Raw genomic sequence first — 16415 nt, 5'->3', positions numbered from 1 at the left:
AATCTATTGTTTAAATTAGGAAAGACATTAAATACTTAAATCTATCATTTAAATAAGGAAAAAACAAAATTCTCTACTATCTTTGTTACCAAACAAAATTTTTTTTTTAAAGACTCTTATCCCTATTACCAAACAAAAGCTTAAAGTACTTTTACTTTAATAAGATAGATATTTCCAAAATATTGGATCTTGTGATGTGAATGATCTCCTGAGCCGTACCTGGACCCGATAATTTCGCATCTACGGTTGTCCAAATATTAGGACCGAGATAGAGGTCGAATCTTGGAGAAGCATTGAGACCGTCGTAGTTCCCATATACGAACACAGTCCTGATCAGATACTTTGTATCTTGCATCACGCTAAGATTATAACAGTTTCGTATTCCATCTGGAAAGTATCTCAAACCAGTATATGGCTTCATAAAGTGTGTCTTCAAGTCTTTGTGGATGGTACCAGTTTTTCCGCTGTGGACGAAACCGGCATCAGATATGTATGTCAGATTGGTAAAGGGTTCGTTGTAAGGAGACTCATTAGAAGGTAATCCACAGTCTAAGCTGATGAATCCTGGTAAGAACGGGAAGAGATATACTGTATAGTGTTCTTTTTATAAGTTTTATCTAAAAATCTCACAATTATTAAAGGCTTTGTTACTGTCCAATAACATATTTATAAGAACAAAAAATAATACAGAAGAGATAAAATATGGTACGAATCAATACCTTGTTGATTCTGAGAGTGAGCAAGATGAATTATGGAGAAAGTCGCACACACATAAAACAGAAGCCTGTTTAGAGTTGCCCCCATTCTCGACTGCCTCTCAGTTTTCAAAACAACAAACTTAGCAACTACAATTATTTTGAAACATTATACCTCGAACCAAAATATATATACTTGCAAGTTAAAAAAAACCTCTTATGAATACCGAAAGCGAAAGCTGGGAATGTCAACTTTTGAAAATGTCACCGGCCAAAGAACTATACATAATATTTCTAATGCAAATGGAGGAAAATATTAATAGTATAGAAGATGGAACGAGTAATCTCTCGGAAATGGTCGACCAATGTTGTTGCCCCGAACAAGAGGACCAGTCTATAACAAATTCTTTGATTCGTATGGTTGATATGTATATGCAGAGAAAATCATTAAATTTTATCAAATTTCAAATTGCGGTTTACATACATTATCCGTTTTAGATGTCAAATTTACAAAAAGAAACTATTTAGTTTAGTTAGATATTTTCTTAGATAATATATAATTATACAGTATACTAAGGGTCTGACTGGTGTAACCGCAGCGGTTGCGGTTGCGGGAGTTTGCGGATGCGGGTAATTGCAGTTTTAAGCATTTTCTAGAGAGTTGTACGACTGGTACAGCTGTTAGAAATTGTTGCGTTTGCGGAATTCTTATGACTGGTAAACTACCAAACGCAACATCTATTAAATAATAATTTAACAATATTTACATTTTAGGTAATTATAAAAATATTAAAAATCATAATAATATGATAAATATAAAATTTATATTTATAAAATCATATTATTCAATTTTAAAAATTTATAGAAAATATTTTAGTTTTGAATTTTTATAATATAAATTGAAATATAATATGAATACATTTTACAATTTCTATTATTTCAATTGAAAAATTTTATTGGATATTTTTAGTATTATTTTATTTATTCTGTTTTTAAAGAAAAAAAATTTACCCTCCCGCAACCGCAAATGCTAGCTGAAACCAGCTTTTGATTTTAAAAGGTTCGGAGCGGTTTGAAGCGATTTGTAGTGTTTTTTGTGATTGTTTCGAAACGCCAACAACTGCTATGAACCGCAAAAGCTGCGTTTGTGGGTGGTAGCGGGAAAACCAGTCAGCCTCTAAATGATTAACTAAACTACTCTGATGCGTTTGCATAGATGACGAATTCTACTAATTAGATAAATAAATTTATAAAAGCAGCAAGTATTTTGGATGGTAAAATACTGCTCATAAATGAAAATTAGAAAAAGTTTCAGAAAATTCTGAAAGCTTTTGGAAAATTTTACAGGTTTTCAAAAGGTTTATCAAGTTTTGAATATTTTCACATATAGGGCTTTCGAAAATTTCAGAAGTATAATAAAAATTATTTACACACTGGTATGAGCTAACTTATGGATTACAAAAGGGGAATTCGGCCAAAAAAAATCATGAACTTTTCAGGAATTGCCAAAAGAAACATGAACTTTAGGGCTTACCAAAAAAAAACACAAACTTTTTATTGACTTTAGAATTAATTAACAATTTTTTCGTTGACTTGCCAATTTAGCACGCCGTCAGCAAATTTAATAGAAAAAAATAGCATCGTTAAATGTTGGTGCTAATTGAAACGACGTCGTTTCGAGATGAGATGAGACGACGTCGTTTTACATGATTTGAAAATAAAATAAAGTAGATCACTGGGTTCGAACCCAGGTTGTTTGGATCAAATGGTAAAGTACTTTAACCACTATGCTAATGGCTCAATCAATGGAGTTACTAACCCATTTAATTTTATTTGGTACTAATTGAATATAAAAAAGTTATCTAAAACTTAATTTTTTTTTTAAATTTCTAAAAATTGGAAAAATAATTCAAAAAAGGATTATAATTTAAAAAATAAAAATAAAAAACAAATCGAAAAATATTTCCAAAAAAGTTATAAAATATTTCGAATCTGAAAACATATAATCAGAAATTATTAAAAATTAAAAAAATAATAATTTTTTATAGTTTCTGATTATATGTTTTCAGATTTGAAATTTTTTATCCCTTTTTAAACTTTTTTCGAAATTATTTTTTTCAATTTTTCTTTTTATAATTTGAAAAATGAAAATTTTCTTCTTTTTTGGCTTTTTTATAAAAAAAAATATTTTTAATAGATTCTGATTATTTTCAGATTCGAAATTTTTATAACTTGTTTTTGATATTTTTTTATTTTTTAATTTTTTCGAATTTTTATTTTAATCCTAAAAATTTTATTTTATTTTTTTGGAATTTGTTTTTAAAAAATAAAAATTTTGGAAGATTTTTGATTTTTAAAGGGAAAATAAAATTTTATTTTTAATTTTAGTTTCAAAATTGATTTTATAAAAAAAATTCTTTATTTTCCAATTTTTGGAATTTTAAAGACTTTTTAAATTTTTAGAAATTTTTTTTATATTCAAAATCAGTACCAAATAAAAATAAATGTGTTTGAACATACGTTGAATGTGCCACTAGCCCTGGTAAAGTACTTTGCCATCTGATCCAAACAACTTGGGTTCAAAACCCGGTGTCTACTTATTTTTATTTTCAAATCGTGTAAAACGAAACGACGTCGTTTTAGTTAACGCCAACCGTTAACGCTGTCTTAACTCTCGTTTAACGGTGTGCTAATCTGGTTAGTCAATGGTAAAATTCTTAATAATTTAAATAAGTCAACAAAAGTTCAGGTTTTTATTGGTCAGACAAGTGTACAAGTTTCTTTTGGCAATTCTTGAAAAGTTCGGGATTTTTTTGGCAGAATTCCCATTACAAAAGCGAAACTATTTTGGTATTAAAAATATCAATAGTCAAACACATATTATGCCTTGGACTATGTACACACTTGTATGAGCTAACTTATATTGTTGGCTCAGATGTTGAGTACAATTCTATGATCTATCCCATCACTTTTTGAATTAATAGTTTTAAGCTGTCGGCCTACAAAAAAAATTGGCCCAAAGACACTTAATTCACCTTAGGCCGAACATAATCCAACACAGAACGTCTTTTATTTAAAGGTCCAACACACACGATAGGACGCGTTTATAGATAGCTCACTGCATTCGTTTTTGATTGCTTGTCGTGTCACAACATTTTTCTTTCTGAGCTTCTTGCATGTGGTTCATTCGTATCGTCCAACCTAGTTTTCTGTAAATATTAACTGATTCTAATTTTCTATATGTAACTGAAAGAAGCACAATTATCAATAACAAGCAGACATGAGAGCTAAATTATCCTTTGTGTCAATAAGACCTCACGTTACAAAGATCAAAATTAAATTGTTTCTCGTCCTGTAAGGATACATGGACTGCATCGAACATTCGAACTTGCATTAACAATGACAATTGTACATCCGAATCACATACACATGACATGATATCAGAACTTACATGTCCTTATCAAGAACACAGACGTGTTATTATTCTTCAGACACACAGCGGTGAGGCCGACGGGCGAGGATAAGCAACAACTGTACAGCCCACAGCGGTCTGCCGAACAAAACCTGCATCAGGTTTTTTGGTAACAACACTGTCACTTCTCCTACGCACTCTTCTTCTCTCCGTCCTATCCACGTTTCCTCCTCTAGACGCATTTAGAGACTGAATATGCTCAAGCTGCGAAACCACTTCTCTCATGTTTGGTCTGAGCTTAATCTCCGTAGTGAGACACCTCAGAGACAGAGTAGCCACTTTACATGCTTCTTCCATAGAGTACTGATCCTGAAGACGATTATCGACCACTCTGAATATCTTTCTTTTGTTTGCAAGGTATGGTTTAGCCCAATCCACAAGGTTCCTCTCTACCGATGGTCTGTTTCTGTCCACGGCTCTACGACCAGACAACAGCTCCAGAAGGACAACCCCGAAGCTATAGACATCACTCTTTGTTGTTAGATGACCTAAGGAAAATGCAAATATTGATCAATCATAAGTTGTGTTCACAAAATCGCTAGACAGTAGTTAAGTGTTTTATAGAAGATTATTGTTCAAGTGGGCGTCGAGGCCGATTTTTTTTAAAGTATAGACCAAAATTGGTCTAGAAAAAATTGTTTCGGTTTAGACCGGATTTGCGCCTGGACGCCGTTTACACCGATTTTTAAACACTCACAAGACAAAGCCAACCAGAGAAACAAAGATTAGATCCAATTTGCCACATAGGCCTAAACCGATTTTTCTAAACACTCACAAGACAAAGCCAACCAGAGAAGCAAATATTTGACCAGAAAAGAAAAGAAAGAAGTTGACACTTACCGGTTGCGAGGTACTCAGGAGCTGCATATCCATGTGTACCCATGACTCTTGTAGAGACATGGCTTTCATCTCCTATTGGCCCATCCTTGGCCAACCCAAAATCAGAAAGCTTTGCGTTGTAATCCTACAACCATCCAAGATAACGGTCTTTTATATCATTAAGTTTGAAACTTTCACAATCAAAGATGAGTGAAAAAAAAAACTTAAAAATACCGAATCAAGAAGGATGTTAGAAGTCTTGAAGTCTCTGTATATCACTCTTGTCTCGGAGCTGTGAAGAAAAGCAAGTCCCTTCGCAGCACCAAGAGCTACTTTCAACCGGAGTTTCCAAGATAACGGTTGGAAATATAACCCTCCTGCAACAACCCAAAATGTTTTCATAAACATCACAAACAAAGCTACAATAAGAGTCATAATAAGACAAAAGGAAGACATACTCCTGAAAAGATGATTCTCTAAGCTACCACGTGGCATGAACTCGTAAACAAGAAGACGGTGCTCATCCTCTAGGCAATAACCTATCAGCTTCACTAGGTGTCCATGAGAAAACTGACCTAGGTAATTCACTTCAGCCTGTAAAATCATATAACGATCATCAAGAACAAGAAAGAAACCAAAAGTGTATTGTTTTAGGACGCTTATATATACCAGCCACTCCTGGTGACCTTGCCAACCATCTTGGTTAAGCTTTTTGACAGCAATAACCAAACCAGTGCCTGGTTTTGTGGCGGTGAGAGACTTCTCATCAATCCATCCTTTGAACACACAACCGAATCCACCTTCACCAAGCACACTGTCTGGTCTGAAATTCCTAGTTGCTGATTTGAGCTCAGCAAAGCTGAAACTCTTGAGGTTTGGAGACTGTAAGATCTCACCCTCGGTTCGAGGGCTTGGTCTTACAGACACAGATGAAGACTTGCTCCCAAGACTTCCAGTATCTTTGAACTTTGGACTCCCCCCTGACCAGAAAAAACAGAGCAAAATCTAACACTTTCAGCTAAAGATAGAGCAAAAACAGAGGAATGTAAACAAGTCTTATAGTTTAAGACGAAACAAGGCAAGTAAATGTCTTTTTACCTGGGCTCTCATCTTTTACCTGAGCACTCAAGCAAGCCCCCATGATTGAATGGTGATTCTGAGAGAGAGAACTAAAAATGGGAACCTTTATGCAATGTCCAAACTATATATCACACTTGAGATAAGCAAAAAAAAAAGGTACAAACTTTTTAATCAAGTAGGAAGCTGGAAAGATATCAAAATGTGAAAAGAAAAGATTTTGCACTTCTTTTTAACCACACAAAGGTGTTTTGACCAAAAACATGTTCATACTCTCACCTTTTTGGGTTTCTATTGGTTCTCAAGTCTCAAACATGAGAGAGTGTGAGAAAGGCGTTTGCCGTTGGGTGGTGGGTGGCATTAATGGTGGATCAGCCTTCTTCTTTTTATCAGTTTTCGAGCTTCTCTCTCTCTCTCTCGTCTCTATTTATCGTTACGTTTTGTTTGTTATGTTTCTATATTGTTTCTTTTTGGTACTACGATGACAGATATGATGAAGTAAGAAAAGATAGGGTGTTCGGTCGCTCTCAGCCGTTGGATCTGACATCAAAATTGTAGCTTTCGATGTAGAATTCCAGCTGGTGTTGGGAGCTTTAGGCTCGGCTCACTTAGGCTCAGTTAGGGTTTAATGAACTAGTACTAAATTTGAGGTGTGACTTGGAAGTCAAGCATAGACTCTGGTCAGTTAATCATGGAATGGAAAGTATGATTTTTTGTAGAGTTATCAATCGGATTTTAGATTTATCAGAGATTTGTTGCCACTGACTCATTGGATTATTCATATTTGCGGCTTAATTCCATTATAATTTGCTTGATACAGTGTTTTTTTTTCTTCTAAATTATGAATAACGCAACTCCTGTAGTTTATCAGACCAATGCTGGTAACTGGTTTATGGTTTTGAATAAATGCTCACAGGTGAAAGAACGTGTGTTTAAGCATTGGGGCATGTCACATACTGCATGTGCACCGAACAAAATCATTTTTGATACAAAAGTCATCAATGTAGTCTTTTTCAAATCGTGAATAGTTATTTTTATGGTGATTTATGAAAATAAAATCCATCAAGTGATATCAGAAAAATAGAAGAAGCAATTATATATGTACTTTCTGTAAAGTCCACGGTAATGGCCCCGTTGTTGATTTGCGTCTTTTTGACCAACTTGATTTTTGTTTAATGCCAGTTGATTAATCATTAATGAACCTGAACTTTAAGATGCCTCTTTTACATACTGGTTCAGCCCATTAGTAATACTCTTATTTATATTTGAGGAATTAGAAAACAATTTAAGTAAAATAATGAATAAAATACAAAATTTGCACGCTTCAAAACTAAGGAAGGGACATTTTGTTTGTTTTTCTAAATAATAATTCTAGATATGCTGAGAGAATATTTCAAAAATTTCTAATTAGAAAATTTACAAAATACAGACTCTCGTCTCAATGATTTTGAGGAAACAAACAAAGTTAATAATTCTTGTTAAATAGAAGGAGAACATGGCATACTTCGTCCATTTGAATTTATATATAGTAAATGTACATTAAAGATATTGTTCTTTTAAAATGACTTGATAAATTGGTAATCCAAGACAAAAGCGAAAGTAAAGGCAGAGGAAAAGAGCTCTGGTGAGTATCCGATTGTTTATTAGTTAACCCTTTTGTCTCATTGGATGTGACTGTGTGAACCGAATAGTTAGACGGTTTGACTTTTACATGTTTGACGACCCATTGTTGGTGGACCTAGACAGACAAAGATCCAATGCCCACTTGAAGCATGTCTGCCACGTGGTTGCCGCGCAGATTCACAGTATCTTTCCACGGCTCAATCCAATTTACGCGGCTAGCTAGCAGCTCCCCGTGACAAAGTAGTTGGTGTTTCAAAAGCTGTTATGTCTATCCTCTAACCTTAAACAAAGTTTTGAGGCTTGGAAATTAGATTGATCCAACACATGTGAAGATGCCACGCAAGTTGTTCTACGTATTGCCTGAACGAAATATTCTCGTTGCCTCATCACCGCAACAATAGATCTTGCTTTCGTATCTGGACCTTTAAACATCAAAGCGTGTGTTAATATTCTAAAACTTTTCAAAATACAAAGCCCATTTTATATATTAAGTTCTAATTTAGCCCATAAAACTAGCATACTCATCGATTATCTTTGCTAGTATTTGTTTTTTTTCTCCTGAAACTTATCTTTGCTAGTATTTGTTTCAGTTTCTTTTTTTTTTGAAACTATTTGTTTGTTTGTTTCAGTTTCGAATTGGTTTACTTGTATTTGAACTAGTTTATTACTTTTAATTGGATGGATTTATAAGATTCAAATCAGTTTAAATTATTTTAAATTGATTTAAAGAATTCTAAAACGATTTAAATTGATTTAAGTTAGTATAAAGTTGTTAAATAAAATAATAATACTAGTATTCATAAATTTGTTTAATTTTTTATTTTATATATTTAATTTTGATAATTGATCAAATAATTTTATAACTAAACCTCAAAACTAAAATATTTTATATAAAATGTATATAAAATAAATAAAATATTTCGTTAACACCTATGTCCCAAAAGAAATAGCCTAAGCATTAGTGCTATACAAAACGTTCTGTTACTTTTTTGAACATGGGAAACGCTAATACAAAAAGAACTACATGTTACCATATCGTCATTTATCTAAAAGAAATTATTGTTCATGGTCATAACTCTGATTAACCCTAACTTCTAAATATATAGAGGAGAAATGAGATATCTTCACAGTCACAAAAATCAATAGTTATATATTTTTTCTTTTTTTCTTAGGTTACAAACGAAAACATTACACAACCACACATATAAAGATATAAAGCAGGAAAAGTCAAAGATTAAGAGAGGTATTAGGCAACATAACGCGCAAATCTTTATTCAAACACACACATATCTCTTAACATCAAACACATATTCCCCCAGTATTTCCTGCATATATGTGAGTTAGATCACGATTTCTTCAACAGCTGCAGCTGTCCCCACAGCTACAGTTTGACCCGCAGCTGCAGTTGTCGCACTCCGTGTTGTAGTTCTTCTCGCAGCTACATCACAAAAGGTAAAAAAAAGTTTAAGAATTTTATAACTAATAATCTGATGCAAAAAACAGCTATATGCGCATTATAGCGCATATATGCATGTAAAGGCAGAAAAGATAGGGTTTACCTGCAAGAGTCACCACATTTGCAAGCGGAACCACATCCACAGTTAGAACCTGCCATTGCTTCTCTTACTTCTCTTTGATTTAAAACTTCAAATTTGTTTCTTTTTCTGATGCTTTTATGTGCTGTGACTTGAACAAAGGGAATTGTCTGCATTTATAGGAGACGAGAAAGATTCGGTGTTGTCTCCACCATACACGTGTCATTTCGTGTATGGATGAAATTGGCATAGATGCTTTTTTGGTCAACAATCAAAATAAATACTTTTGGAAGAAGTTATCACAAAGAGCATTTCAACTTTGTGACATTTAGTAATTATTAGAGATAAACTGATAAAAGTCGTCTGAAGTTGAAAATTTTGCCTCTAAACAGTTTTCGTACTGATTAGACTTTTTTTTTTGAAACACGAGACTATTTATTCTTTAGTTAAAAACATTTAGTAATTATTAGAGATAATCAGATAAAAGTCGTCTAGAATTGTAGATTTTGCCTCTAAACAGTTGTTGTTAACAAATAAACAATTGTATAGACCATGTAGTGGATAAAATAATTAAATGTTTTATTTTGAGTTTCGGCAAGAAAGGGAGAACGTCAAATTATTAGGGAATACGAAAAAGTCGCCCGTTAGAATCATCTAATAAAAAATCAATCAGCCCGTCTAGTTTCATTAACTATATAACTAGTTTTCTTTTGTCAAAAGTATTAATCTAATTAGACTATGTCAAACAAGTTGATCGAAGTTATGCTCCTGGTGATAAAGACATTAGATATGTGTATGCACATATGCTATATTATATTAAGAGGAGGTACATCATCCTCCCTTCTTCCAAGTTTTGTATAGTACTACTAACTAAAATTCGATTTGGACAAAGTGAACGTGATATCATGTAGTATTTCTTCTCAAATTCAGTTGACAACTAAAAATCTATGCATTCATGATCTTATATATGATTTTTAGCAACTTCAAAAGAAATAAATTGTTAGGATTTAAACCTATTCCTAGTGCTTTAAACTTAGATAGAAATCAGATACCAAAAGCTCTTTCTTATTCACTCAAAGAAAAAACTGTTTCTCAAGAACAATAATAGAGATTACAAGCCAGTGATTAGCACAAAACCCTAACACTTGTAATTGCTTAATCTCTTGCCAATCTCTCTCTCTCGTATGCTCTTTCTAGTTCGGATGATTCTTAAGCCATGACACCACCTCCTTTATATATATAACATGATCACCGACTTTACTCTTCTTATTCCATATTGGCTTTTGTAAAGTATATGACCGTCATCAATAGAAACGGAAACGTTAACGTCTTTTCCTTATTTGAACTTGTGCAGGATTCTTGTTGGGCCAGAGCTTAAAATTGAGGCCCAATTACTACAAACTCCACCTGGCCTAATTTTGACTCTCTTGTCTTCCTCGTGATCGACAAAGAACAAAACCAGAGCAGCCCCCCTTTTTTTTTTTTTTTTTTCATCGCTTTCTAGAGAAAACGATCTGATCCAGTGAATCACTGCTCTTTGCTTCGTCGAGTTTCTTTGCCGGTAAATCATTGCTCCTCGTCCTCTCTCCGACATATCCACATGCCGACTATAACTTTTGCATTCTCAGGTTTCTCAATCAAGCTCCATGTACGGTTTCGTTGGAGTGAATCCATCTCTTCATCTGCTCCATTCTTCCACTGCTTTCGGTTCTTGCCTTTCATAGCTTCAGCGAAAGTCTTAGGCTCTTCTATTTCTATCTCATCTGCTGCTGCTAGTGCGTAAGCTACGAAATCTTCGTCTTCGAATCTTGACGGTGGTTTTATTTGCCTTCGAACTCGATCTCTTGCTAGCATGTAACCATCACTACTCGTCTCTGTTTCTGAAACGTTTTCATCTTCTTCACTAGACACGGCTTCTTCTAAGCTATTAGACGTTTCCTTTAAAATAGGTTCTCCACCTTGAGCAGTTTGCTCCTCGTCGTCAACGTTTGATGGAGACGGGCCTTCTATCAAATCTTCTTTGAACGCCACTCTTCTCGTTCGGTTTTCTTTTCTTTTATTCTCCATGCTCGCAACTTCCGTGTCTTTCTTGGCGTGTTCTGTGTGCTTGTATAACTCTTCTTCGTTAAATACCACGTTCCTACTGGTGTCGCACTTACCAGTTTCTGGCATCCAAACACGGTAACCTTTAATACCGAATGGGTATCCCACAAATACTCCTTTTATGGCCCTTGGACTTGTTTTATCTTGAACCTTATGAACAAACGCGGAGCACCCGAACCTTCTCAGGTTACTTAAGTCACACTTAGTACCTGTCCATCGTTCTTCGGGTAGCTCGTAATCAATCGCAGAGTTTGGAGATCGATTGATCACATATGCGGCCGTTGACGCGGCTTCGGCCCAAAACTCTTGCCCTAATCCTGTCTCCACGAGCATGCACCGAACTTTGTCCATGATTGTTCTGTTCATCCGCTCCGCAACCCCGTTTTGTTGTGGAGTATACGAACAAGTCTTGTGTCTCTTGATTCCCGAGTCTTTGCAAAGTTTATCAAATTGCTGATTGCAAAACTCAAGACCATTATCTGTTCGTAGACACTTTATTTTCTTCCTGGTTTGATTTTCTACAGCTTCTTTCCATTCCTTGAATTTGCTGAAGGCTTCATCTTTAGTCTTAAGAAAATAAATCCAGACTTTCCGTGAGTAATCATCTATGAAGCTAATGAAGTACTTGCATCTTGCTAGGCTTTCTGGAGTTGATGGAGCTCCCCATAAATCTGAATGTATGTACTCGAGAATTTCTTTAGTGGTATGCTTCGCAGCGGGAAAGCTTTGCTTGTGTGATTTTCCCAGGACACATGTATCACAGAACTCAAGCTTATCCACTTCCTTCTTCGGTACATATCCCTTCTCTACCAGCACATTCAGATTCTTTAAACTCATATGGCATAATCTCGAATGCCATATAGTTGTCTTGTCTATTTCTGCCCTTGATACGTTAGCTTCTCCTTTAGATACTGTCCCTTGTAGATAATAAAGACCTTCGTTGAACTTTCCTGATATGACCTCCTTCCCGTCCTTGTAGAACCTGATCATAAAATCTTTCCCTTCGTATTGACATCCTGATCGTTCGAGCATCCCGTAAGATATCAAATTCCGGCTCATATTCGGCATGTACCTCACATCCGTGAGAACCACCACGGTTCCATCGGGTCTCACGATCCTGATCTTGCCAATCCCTTTTACATCACAGTGGGTGTTGTTAGCCATTAGAACTCTCCCTCCTTCGAATTCTTTTAGGTCAAACAACACATCTTTGTTTGGTGTGATATGAAAAGAACATCCGGAGTCCATTACCCATTCCTCTTTGGAATCCTTAGTACTAACCGTTAGCACTAATGGTTGTTTCGGCTCTTCTGCAATGTTGGCGGATTTATTGGACCTCCTGTCTGGACATTCTCTCTTCCAATGTCCCTCTTTTCCGCAGATGAAACAGCCCTTGTTGTTCTTGTCATACTTCGGTCGGGACCTAGATCTCCCGTGTCTGCTTTGAGATCTTCCTTTCCCATACTTGTTGCCTCCTTTGTTTGATCGGTTTGATGTCCTTCCTCTATCCTCAACATATAAACCCTCATCCTGAGACTTAGAGAGTTTACCACTTTCCAATAGCTCTCTCTCCTTAGATCGTGCAGCCCCGGTTACTTCGTTGATCTTGAGAGTGTCTCGCCCGTACTTGAGGGTCTCTTTGAGTTGATCATATCGCTGAGGCATTGAGTTTAGTAGTAGTATAGCTTGAACTTCTTCATCAACCTCTACGCTCAAGTTATTTAAATCTGCTACTAGCTTTAGGAAGTCATCAACGTTTGCATCAATAGTCTTTGAATCGTTCATCTTGAAAGTGTAAAATTTGTGTTGCAGGTAAATACGATTCGGCAGGGACGTCTCCGTGTACAACGTGTTGAGAGCTGTCCACATTGCAGCAGCTGTATCGCAGTGACTGATCTTCCTCAAGACTTGGTTTCCTACATTTATAACAATGAGATCTTTTGCTTTCTCTGATTTCCCGAGCTTAACGGGATCAATGGTCGGAACCACTTCTGCTTCTTTCTTCTCCGTCTCTTTTAAGGTATCATCTCTTTCTACCTTGTTGACTGGTGAATCCATTAGAAGCGTCTCATCTGTTAGGATATCCTTTAGCCCTAGGACACCAAAGTGAGCCATCATCCGAACCTTCCATAGCAGAAAATCTCCTGTTCCATCGAACCGATCGATATCGATCCTCTCGATCTTTGGTTTAGCCATTCTTTAAAGCACCTTTGCACTCAAACCTGAATGCTCTGATACCACTTGTTAGGATTTAAACCTATTCCTAGTGCTTTAAACTTAGATAGAAATCAGATACCAAAAGCTCTTTCTTATTCACTCAAAGAAAAAACTGTTTCTCAAGAACAATAATAGAGATTACAAGCCAGTGATTAGCACAAAACCCTAACACTTGTAATTGCTTAATCTCTTGCCAATCTCTCTCTCTCGTATGCTCTTTCTAGTTCGGATGATTCTTAAGCCATGACACCACCTCCTTTATATATATAACATGATCACCGACTTTACTCTTCTTATTCCATATTGGCTTTTGTAAAGTATATGACCGTCATCAATAGAAACGGAAACGTTAACGTCTTTTCCTTATTTGAACTTGTGCAGGATTCTTGTTGGGCCAGAGCTTAAAATTGAGGCCCAATTACTACATAAATGGTAAATTGGTAATCCCTATTGTACAATAGTAGTTCCTATTTATTTGAAAGAAATAAAAAAGTTTTGAGTGGTATTGAGGAGCACCAAAAGACTAGTTAAGAACCACACAATCTTGTTTGGGTTAAGTCTCTTTCTAAGCTTCTCTCGAATCCACGACCTACCTACCTACGCTGCTTTTCACAAAAGAAAAGAGAATAAACATATTGATGGGGACATTACAAAACAGCAGGGCGTCGACGTTGGCTTCTACTTGCCCCTTCAAGGCCATGAACTAGTGCATTCACTTTTAATGGGCTCTTTGATCCATCACGAATTTCAATATTCTTTTCAGACTGTTGGGATTGTGAAAGCTCATGTCCAACTCTATTTATCTGATTAGTACGATATTGTCCATTTTGGGCTTTAATGGCAAGCCCGCATGGATTTACTTTTGGTTTCTCTCCCAAAAGGCTTCGTACTAATTAGAGTTGGACTTCTCTTTATATATTAGACACTTCTTGTCTAATTATCCGATGTGGGACTTAGTTTGATATTTCACATTCTCCCCCTCAAACTAAGGATCACATTCATCTCGTGTTCCACGATTGATTTCCAGAATCTTCTAACTTGATCTCTGCCACACACACCTCTCATTCCTAACTCATCAACCGCTCTGATACCAATTATTGGGATTGTGAAAGCTCATGTCCAATTCTATTTATCTGATTAGTACGATATTGTCCACTTTGGGCTTTAATGGCAAGTCCGCATGGATTTACTTTTGGTTTCCATCCCAAAAGACCTCGTACTAATTAAAGTTGGACTTCTCTTTATATATTAGACACTTTTTGTCTAATTATCCGATGTGGGACTTAGTTTGATATTTCACACAGACTTCATTCCTCCTACGTGCCCTCCGCGTATAGTCAACACATATATTCTCCAATATCAATCTCTCTGATCCTTCACCATCACCGTGTTTACAAGCATTTTCAGACCATCTTTAAGCTCAGCAAACACCTTCAAGAACCGCAAAAACCGGAAATATTCTCTCATTTCACTCTCCTCGATCTCAAGTTCTTCCAATCTCTCATGAATCTCATGATCTCATCGATCTTATTCGTCACGATCAATGAAGACCTATGAGCTCCATCACAAGATCTCTCAGTTCTTGCCATGGTGTCACTCCTTTGCAACCATCTAGCCTGATGCTAAGTCCACAACGTAAGCCAACACTTTGGTCCGTTCGTAGAAAGTTGTGGCCACATCAAATATCGGACATGAACCGCCCGGCTCAGCCACATCAGTCTGTTCCCGACGGATCTCAGATTCTCAGGAGAGCTACGAGATGGTTACGGTAAGATAAGCAACGAGGAGACACCGGATAAATATCCTGCCGTGGTGGTCGGTGAAGCAACAAGACCGAAGCTAAGGCTCAAGAGTTTAACATAATGGCTAGGCCCATTAATACGAATTATATAACCCATGAATGGGAAAGATGATAAAGTAGTGAAGACAATAGCTTCCAATGACCATTACTAAAATCATCTCACAGTCAGTTGCACATCTCATAATATATTACAAAGTGTATGAAATCTTGAATTTGTTTCACTCAACCATATATATACATGTATGTATAACTACTGAGTATTAATATTATTAAAACATATGTAAACTACTAATAAACACAAATCATTTCATCTAAAACCTCATCAAAAATCAGATCTTCTAGCTCAAGAGTCAACCATTCAGTATCACCTCTAAGATTCATCCATCCATCACCTTTTGTAAGATCTCTTCCCACAATATCATCCAATGAGCAATCTCTATTCTCAGCTCCTATCCCCGAAAGGCTCCACTCTACTCTTCCCCAGACCTCATCAAGAAAACGTTTCTCATTTGGATATGCAAAAGAGAATGTTTTGGGGAAATAGATGTGTGATTGGTTGTGAGTCTCAATGATAGCTTCATTAACAAGATCAAAGAGAATCTCTTTGTTCACTTCTTTTTCTTCTTGCATGTCTACTTGGTAGAGCAGTGATGGATCCAGTGGTTGTTCCTCTGAGTGCCATTTTTCTCCGTCGTAAACGTTTTCAAGGAAGCCTGAAAGTTTTAGAACATTCTTTACGTAACAGAAGTAGGCATCTTCATCTTCTTCTTCATGATTGTCAATCTCGAGGGAACTTAGACCTAAACCTGTAGAACAAGTATCAGTGTCTTTCTCACATTAAAGCATGAATTATTTCTTGTTCAAGAGTTTACCTTGTGAGAGTAAACTCTCTGTTCTTTGTGCAGTGTTGTCCAAAGAACTTGGAACTGAATCTTGTTCTTGTTGAAGGATACTTTGGCTTAGACAGTCTACTTGATTTTCTTGGTTTCTCTCCTCTTGCTCCTTGTCTTTTTCTAATTCATTCTCTGTTATTACTGGAGATTCGGATAACAACAAAGATTCCTTGGTTCCCA

General features: G+C 35.9%; 3 protein-coding genes and 1 long non-coding RNA gene across 6 annotated transcripts; all 4 read right to left on the bottom strand.

Moving 5' to 3' along the window:
* Window positions 1-107: 107 nt before the first annotated feature.
* LOC130505441 (probable LRR receptor-like serine/threonine-protein kinase At1g07550) lies at window positions 108-832 on the bottom strand. The gene is made up of 2 exons (XM_057000041.1): window positions 720-832; window positions 108-564 (listed from the first exon to the last, which is right to left on the bottom strand). The coding sequence occupies exons 1-2, from the start codon at window positions 802-804 to the stop codon at window positions 152-154; spliced, it is 498 nt and encodes a 165-aa protein (XP_056856021.1). The 5' UTR covers window positions 805-832; the 3' UTR covers window positions 108-151.
* A 3124-nt stretch (window positions 833-3956) lies between these two features.
* LOC108840229 (probable serine/threonine-protein kinase PBL9) lies at window positions 3957-6499 on the bottom strand. 3 transcript variants are annotated; one of them, XM_018613066.2, is made up of 7 exons: window positions 6343-6499; window positions 6085-6199; window positions 5656-5966; window positions 5445-5580; window positions 5221-5363; window positions 5008-5131; window positions 3957-4655 (listed from the first exon to the last, which is right to left on the bottom strand). In XM_018613066.2, the coding sequence occupies exons 2-7, from the start codon at window positions 6125-6127 to the stop codon at window positions 4183-4185; spliced, it is 1230 nt and encodes a 409-aa protein (XP_018468568.1). In that variant the 5' UTR covers window positions 6128-6199; window positions 6343-6499; the 3' UTR covers window positions 3957-4182. The 3 variants fall into 3 exon arrangements, with proteins under 3 accessions (XP_018468568.1, XP_018468576.1, XP_056856020.1); XM_018613074.2 differs by having other exon boundaries at window positions 6085-6155; XM_057000040.1 differs by having other exon boundaries at window positions 6085-6497.
* A 2317-nt stretch (window positions 6500-8816) lies between these two features.
* On the bottom strand, window positions 8817-9633 carry LOC130505440 (uncharacterized). Its single transcript, XR_008941682.1, has 2 exons — window positions 9246-9633; window positions 8817-9124 (listed from the first exon to the last, which is right to left on the bottom strand). It is a non-coding gene; the product is annotated as an uncharacterized LOC130505440 (long non-coding RNA).
* Window positions 9634-15523: 5890 nt separating this feature from the next.
* LOC130505439 (protein TRM32-like) lies at window positions 15524-16410 on the bottom strand (the record flags this gene model as incomplete). Its single annotated transcript, XM_057000039.1, has 2 exons — window positions 15524-16148; window positions 16215-16410. Coding segments are annotated over 2 exons (714 nt in total), but the record flags the coding sequence as incomplete, so codon positions are not given.
* Between the last annotated feature and the right edge of the window lie 5 nt (window positions 16411-16415).

This window comes from Raphanus sativus, unplaced genomic scaffold (genome assembly GCF_000801105.2).
Source record: "Raphanus sativus cultivar WK10039 unplaced genomic scaffold, ASM80110v3 Scaffold2278, whole genome shotgun sequence".
Taxonomy (NCBI): Eukaryota; Viridiplantae; Streptophyta; class Magnoliopsida; order Brassicales; family Brassicaceae; genus Raphanus; species Raphanus sativus.
Note: the sequence above shows the minus strand (reverse complement) of the source record. Positions and strands in the feature narration are given on the sequence as shown.